A 7638-nucleotide genomic window follows, 5' to 3' on the forward strand; every position below is an offset into this window, starting at 1 on the left:
GCCCCCTTGCCCTACGTACACCAACACGGTTTTATTGCTGCTCTGGGGATTGATCTCAAAGTGGCACACCCCTTCTTTGGTGTCAAAGCAAACGTCGCTCGCCTTAAGGGCATCATCTTCACATATGAATCCCAGCCCCCTTTCCAAAATGCAGGCTTCCAAATCTACCGACTGCCATTTCCCACCAGACACCCTCGCCCACATGCGGTGGTCCAGGGGGTAGACCACAGACCCATTTGTGTTAACCCCCAGGGCCACAACGGGGTAGACCTTTTCGATGCGAGCCTCTGTCACAGTCAGGACGTAGGTGATGACTGCGTTGAGGACCTGGTCGTGGGTGAAGTTGACAAGCCTCCACCAGGCTTGGAGCTGCCGCTCCTTCTCTGTGGCCGCGTCCCACACGATCTTTCGGACCTCGGTGGGGAGGATACCGTTGTCCCCATCTCTCAGGATACCTGCAACGACACTCTGCACCCACATCTGGGCCTGGATGCAGCTAAGAGCAAGAGAGACGTTATTTTGCTCGATGCCCAGCGCTCGCAACAGCATCTGGTGGTCTTTCTCATTTATTTGTTCCCAGGTAGGCAGCACCTCTGACACAAGCCACTGCCCCATCCCAAGGCTGGCCAGGGACGAATTCAAGGGGTTAAGGAGCCCCTGCACACCCGAGGTGACAGCCTCCAACTTGTTGGCCAAAACCTCAACGTTCATAGTGTTGAGGACTCCCATCCCAGCACCTCCTCCGGCCAGCGCCGTGGCCAGCAGGTCTCTCCTGGCCCGGGTGCCCTGGATGGAGCGGCTGTGGAGCCATGCCAGCCAGCCCGCGTGGAGCGTGGAGAGGAAGGGGGCACAGTGAGGTCTGATGGATGAAATGTTGACAGTGGACAGAGACAACACCACCTTCTTCAGTGAGCGGACAGGCCCTGTCAACAGCTCTTGGATGTGATTTTGCTTGACTACATAAGGGCCTATTTTGGAGATGAAGGGGCGTAAGACAGCAATGATGGTAAACTCCTTCTTAAATCCTTCAGGACCTCCTATCCACCACTTCCCTCCAAGCTCAGCGGACATGTCTATGCTGAGGCTGCCTCGACACCACACCTGCAGGTTTATGACCAGGTGTGCACAAACTCCATAATCCTGATTGTACCATGAAGCTTCTGCACCTAATTCAGATCTATTCAGTGTTTTGCTCTCAGGGAGGCATTTTACTGGCATGACCCACTTGCGGCCATCAGGGGCAGTGACGCTCATGGTGGTGCCATCGATTTGCATCGGGTCAGTTACACTTTCTTGGGAGTATTCAATTTCCAGTTGTACCTGGTTGCCAACTTCAGCGTATGGGGCTGCGTGCCAGGCCAGAAAATGGCACTTTGACACCTTGACAGCAGCAAAAGAGTGTGTCATGGTGCTAATCTTGAACTTAAAGGACAGCCCCACGCTGTTTTGTGCCCAAAGGCAGACCACAAAGACTGGCTGGGTCAAAGTGAAATTGCACCAACAGTCCCATTTTTCCACAGCACAGTTTTTTTTCTGAGTCTTCTTAGTTTTTACTTCGGTTACAGAGATCTGGGTTACTCGCTGGTGAGTGGATCCATTGATAACCCTGCACCCTACCCTTATCTGTTGTCCCACCATCCCCAGCAGCTGTGGCAGCCTGTTTGTGCTATCCCAGCTCCACTCGTTTTCCAGGTACACCTCTGTCCCGTGCATCACCACCGTTGACAGGTTTAAGCCTTTGTTAGAGTTTAATCCCATGCTCCCTGTGTATTTTATGTGAGCTTGAGACCAGGGCCAATCAGTCTCAGTTTTCGTGTGTCTCCTAACCCTGCGCTGGACCCATGTGTCGAGATGCTTTTCTAAGTGGGAACGACTGGCTTTTTGCCTGAGGTGCTGGTGGGTTGGTTGGGCACACTGGGTGCTCAGGGCTATGCACATACCAGAGAGCAAAGCAAATCCTGCAACCACAAATTTGAAAGCATTTTCCCCATAGCGCAAACAGGGCTGGTGACGCCACGAAGTTCGCCCTTCCCGCCGGTCACAATCGCCTTCCATTTTCCTTTATCTGCAAAACATAAACAAGACGGGCTCTCCAGCCCCGTTAGTTTCCCTTCCATGCTTTTAACTGTGAAGAATGGAACCACTTTTCCTGCCTTTTTGCCCCCTTTCTGATTTCTACCTGGTACATGGAGGGGCTGGCCTTGTTCACCACCCTAACGGGCCCCATCCACTGGGGTTCCAGCACCTGGTTCTTCTCTCTAACCTCCCGATACGTTACCAGGTCCCCTGTGTTCCACTCCATGGGGCGCAGCAACGCTCCCAGCTGCTTATCCATCTTAGGGATGTTGGTGTCCTGCCCCGAGGCGAGCTGGTGGTACGTAGCCAACGCCGTCCTCAGTATGTCCTGCACCCACTTGTCCATCAGCACACGGGGCTGCAGTTCATCCGGCGGCTCCCCTCTTTGCCACCAGTGCCCCAGCAGCTTCAGGTCTCCTGCAGGAGGCAGCTTCTGGGGAGAAGGTGCTTGAGATGCCATGGTCCCCCGTAAGGCCAGCAGGACCAGTGGGAGCTTCCGATCCCAGTCTTTCCTTTGGTTCACCAGCTTCCTCAGCGCTGTCTTCAGTGGCTGGTTGGGTGCCTCTGCCAAGCCAGGCTTCTGGAAATGGCCTGTGATGTGAAGCTTCTGCTTGATGCCAAGGGCCTGGCACACCCCTTTTGTGACTTCTGTGACGAAGCGTTGGCCGTGGTCCGAGTCAATCTCCTTTGGGACTCCCCACCGCGAGAAGACGTGCTCTACCAGGATCTTAGCGGTTGCGCTGGGCGTGTTGCTTCGAGCTGGAAACGCTTCCACCCAGTTGGTGAAGCTATCGCTGATCACTAAGCAATACCTGTTGCCTTGGGCTGTTTGGGGCAAAGGACCGATAAACTCCATCTGCAACTTGCTCCATGGCCCGGAAACCCTCTGATGACCCAGGAGGGCCTTGGCTTTTTTGATGTCAGGATTGTTGGCCGCGCAAGTCAAGCAGTTGCTGACATACCTCTCCACATCCTCTCTCATTTCAGGCCACCACCCAGCACTCTGCAGCCTCACCATGGTCTTGTCTGTCCCCAGATGCCCTTGCTCATGAGCCAGGGCCACCAGCTCCATCCGGACCAGCTCAGGCACCACCCAGACTGGGAAGTCTGCCCCCTCCCTCCGCGCCAGGACCAGACCCGAGACATCCTTCCACACCTTGCACCCTTTATACACCCTGCCCTGCGCTAAATCACGGACGCTGGGGTCTTGTGCCTGCAAGCCAGGCAGGTCCACGCTCTCCCAGTGTCTGCTGGGAGCCACCAACACGGAGGTATTCTCCATGGGCTTGCTGGTCTTCCACATCAGCCCTTCCTTTGCCCCTTGCTTGGCTTTCGCATCTGCCTCCTTGTTCCACTTGGCCTCCTCCGTTCCCTTCTTGTGCGCCTTGACCTTAATGATCTGGGCTGGGTGCGCTCTCTGCTCCGCCAGCCTCGCAAGGTACAGCAGCTTTTTGGCATAGGTGACAGGCTTGCCATCAGCAGACTGCATGTCCCTCTCCCTCCACAGCCAGGGGCTGGTCTGCTGGTGTGTTCTCAAGGGCGGCCGTCACGGCCACCAGCTCAGCAGCCTGGATGGAGTGAGGCAGGCACTTCCCCTTCACCACCTCCCCGGTACCCTGGTTGACCGCAGCGTAGCCTGTGTAGGGCACCCCCTGCTCGTAGTAGTTGGACCCGTCTACGAACCACACAACGTAGCCTCTGTCCTTGGCCTCCTGCAGGCTGAGGCTGCTCTCAAACAGGGGCGCCTGCCGCAGCCCGGGCTCGGCCAGGAGACGCCCCCCACATCCCTCTCCCCACTGATTACCACCCTGTAGGCACCGGGTGACGGGGCCCCAGGGACCCCCTTGTCGGTCAGTGCCAGCGCCCAGTTGGCCATTCTGGGGCAGCACAGGGGATCCTCGTCCCCCTTCTCCGACAAGAGATACCTCACCGGGGCACGGGAGGTCCTCAGCAGCACTGGGGCTGACCCCACCAGGTACTCCCAGTGCTGCAGAGCCCAGGTCAAGGCTAAAACCTCCCTCTCGTACTCAGTGAACTGTTGCTCGGTCGGTGTCAGGAGGCGCGAGGCATGGGCAACAGGGAGGAGATGGGCATCTTGCTGCTGGCGCAGGGTGGCCTGCAGCCCCCTCCCTGTGCTGGCCAGCTGTAGGACATAGGGTCTGTCCCCACGGGGACGCACCAGCACAGGGGCTTGTGCCACGCTCTCTTTTAAGGTCTTCACTGCCTCGTCCTGCTCTGGCCCCCATTCCCAGGGGGTGTCCTTCTTCAGGAGGTGGCAGAGGGGGGCAGCTTTCTCTGCATAACCCTCAACAAACTCCCTGCAGGACCTTAGGAGGGCCAGGAAGGACCTCAGGGTGGTGGCATCGGCTGGCGCCGGCACCTTCTGTATTAGCTGGACCCTCTGCTTCTCCAGCGAGCACCCTTCCTCCCCTAGGGTCACCCCCAGGTAGGACACCTCCTTCCAGCATAGCTGGGCTTTCATGGGGCTGATCCTGAAGCCTGTCCTCTGCACAGCCTCCAGCACCTCCGCCAGCACCTCCAGGTTCTCCGCCTTCGTGCGGGTATGGATGAGGATGTCACCAGCACAGGACATCACGCTTTCCCGGTGGCCGAGCCTCTCCCACATCCTCACCACATGTGCGTGGCAGATGGCAGAGGTGTTCTGGAAGCCCGGGGGGACTCTGGTGAAGGCAAATTGCCGTCCTCGGAGGGTGAAGGCAAACTTGTGCCAGGATTTGGGGTGCAGGGGGATGGCGAAGGATGGGCTGGTGAGGCTGAGCACCGAGAACCACTCGGATCCCCGGGAGATGGCTGACAGGATGCCGGGGTACTTGGCCACCATGGAGGTGCGCAGTGGGGTGACACAGTGCAGGGCACTGAAGTCGACTGTCAGCTTCCATGTTTTCCCATCAGCTTTCCTCAAGGGCCACACTGGGGCATTGCTGGTGCTCTGCTGCTCCACCAACACCCCCTGCTCCAGCAAGGTTCTGACTGTGTCCCACAGGCTGGTCTCAGCCTCAGCCGGGTACCAGGGCTGTGGCTGAGGAGGGGGATCCGGCCCTTTGACTGCTACAACAGCATCAATCTGCCCACAATCCAGCTTGCTCCTTGCCCAGACCTGGGGGAACTGCTCCGTGACCCGTTTCACCCGAGGTTCCCACTCAGGGTGGACCAGGAGCTCGGGGGCTTTCACCGACATCACCCTATGGCTCGCCGGGATGACAGGCACATCACCCTGGGGGCAATGCAACAGTGCTTGGTTTGCCAAGTCCACCATCACCCCCATCTTTGTAAGGGTGGAGATGGCTAAAACACCCGGCTTTCCCCCTTTCGTTTCCATTTTCCCAAATTTCTCAGACCCTTTGGCAGTGCCAATTTCAAAGGGTACGGGCCCCGTGAAGGCCACTGAGGATTTTTGGCCATTTGGCCCTATCAGTTCAATAATTTCACAGGTTTGGAAGAGCCCGGCTTCGCCGGGGGCCAGATTCAAAATGGAATAAGTGGCACCAGTATCAATTCTCATCACTTGTCCAAGCACCCCTCCTCCAATAGTCATATCAACTATCAGGCGCCCCCATGCATCGGTCTTAATCGGTGCCACAAAGAGGGGCGGTGCGGGTGCCTGGCAGCCCTATTGCTGAGCCTTAGACCCCGGGTCGATGGGGTTGGAGCTGTTGTGCTTTTTGGCCTCGTGCAGGGCCAGTTTACGGAAGAGCTCCGCATCCGGCAAGCCATCGATGTCCTCCTGCTTCTCATACTTTATCAAGCGCTTCCGCAGCTCGGCCCGCCAAGGGTTGGACTTCTGAAACCTCAGCCCTTGCTGATTCTCCTTCCCTGGGCCGCCTTTACCATCGGGGTCCTTTCGGTTGTCCCCTTGCATTTTTCTCATCCCTGCATTTTGGTAGGGCATGGCTGAGGTTTTCCCTTTCTTCCCCCCCGGCATGTACCCCGGGAATGCCTGCTTCTGCAGCTCAAAGTTCTGGGTCAGGATCTGCTCCAGCTCCAACAGCGGCTTTCTAGCTGCATCCCCACCAGCAATCACCCGCAACGGAGGGGTCAGCCCCACCACCAATGGCTCCTTGAACTCAGGCCTGTCAAAATCAATGGGGGAATCCTTCGACCCGGGCAGCCCTGCCATCTGATAGAGCATCTTCTTACGGTTAACATAGGCATCGGGCCGCTCCTCGGGGTTTTGCTTCTCCTGGTGGAACAGCACTAAGGGGTTAACCTCGGGGAAGAACACCTTGAGCACGGCCAACTGGACATCCCCGATGTCCTGGACGTTTCCCATCTGCACATCCCCTGGTAACGCCGCAAAATCATCCGGCTTCATGCACTTCCTCACCACGTCTATCAGGTCACTCACTAAGTTGCCGCTCTGGCACCGGGGCAGCCGCTGGGCTCTGGACAGCCAGTTGACCGCTGTCTCCTTTGTCAGTGGCCCCAGCATCTTCCCCACTGTCTTGAGCTGCTCGGGGGTAAACCAGAGCACAGCCCTGTTGGTGTCTATGGCCTGGAGAGGCCCATGGCTGGCTGGCTCATCGGGGGGGTTCTTTTTAGTTTTGGAAGCCTCCACCTCCCCTCCTTGCATCTGGCACATCTCCTCCCGCAGAGGAGCATAAGGGGATGGCCTGGTGGGGCCACTGGCACCCCACACATCATCCTCATAGTCATAGTGGGGCGGTTGCGGGTCCAGGGAGTCCTCTCCCTGGCTATTCCCGAACCGGCTCCTCTTGCCTTGGATGGCAGCCACAATGCCCCTGGACACCCCCAGCTCTGCCTGCAGCTCCTGGATCTTGGCATGGCACACTTTGTGGTCGGGGCCGGTGCCCCGGTCCCTCTGGACGTCCTGCAGGACCGCCCGCACCGCGCTCTGCGCATCGTGGGTCTCCCCGATCCATTTGCCAACCTCTTTCTCCAGCTCCTCCGTTTTCAGCTTCTCATAGCCCAGCTTGCTCTCCAGCCGGGTGATCTCCACCGCGCTGCGCAGGGAGTCCCCACACAAACCCTGCACCTCCGCACGCAGGTTGTCCACCTGTATTTTGAGCTCGCCCTTAGCCTGCTCCAAAGTCTGCACGTTCTCAAGAGCCTCCTTCAACAACTTAGACAACTCCCTGCCCACCATCAACAACCCCTGCAAAGCCGCTCGCTTCTTGCATTTGTTTGTAGGTTTGGGCTTTTTGGACTCCTCCGACCAGCTCTCCCATTGCTGGCAGAGCTGCTGGTATGCCTCCGGGCCCTGGAACGACCCCGGGGACCAAACTGGAGGGAGACACTTCTGGAGCACAAACTGCTCCAGCTTCCAATTGCTAACGATATCGGTCATCATAGTGACAGGGACAAGATGTGAGACGGCTCCTTCTCAGGGCAACGCTACCATAACACCACTAACCCACCCGGAAAGGAAAGCTGCAGCCCCGCAACCCACCGCTCCGAAAAGCCACCCGAGGGGATGCAGAACCTGGTAGCAAGGGAAGGGGAAGGACGGGGTGAGTGGTGGCGGCCGCCGCCGCGCCCCCCCCGGGGCCCCGGGGGGGGGAGGGGGAGGGGTGGGGGACGCGG

General features: G+C 58.2%; 1 protein-coding gene across 1 annotated transcript; it reads right to left on the reverse strand.

Annotated features, from left to right (window-relative positions):
* Positions 1–5318: 5318 nt before the first annotated feature.
* Positions 5319–7405, reverse strand: LOC104407587. Its single transcript, XM_010016909.1, has one exon. It carries the CDS (start codon positions 7403–7405, stop codon positions 5708–5710), a length of 1698 nt encoding a protein of 565 aa, XP_010015211.1. The 3' UTR covers positions 5319–5707.
* Between the last annotated feature and the right edge of the window lie 233 nt (positions 7406–7638).

Source organism: Nestor notabilis, unplaced genomic scaffold, assembly GCF_000696875.1.
Source record: "Nestor notabilis isolate BGI_N333 unplaced genomic scaffold, ASM69687v1 scaffold17096, whole genome shotgun sequence".
Lineage (NCBI taxonomy): Eukaryota > Metazoa > Chordata > Aves > Psittaciformes > Psittacidae > Nestor > Nestor notabilis.

Coding starts and splice junctions, on each gene's coding strand:
- LOC104407587 (XM_010016909.1), bottom strand. CDS start 7,405: ATGATGACCGATATCGTTAGCAATTGGAAGCTGGAGCAGTTTGTGCTC.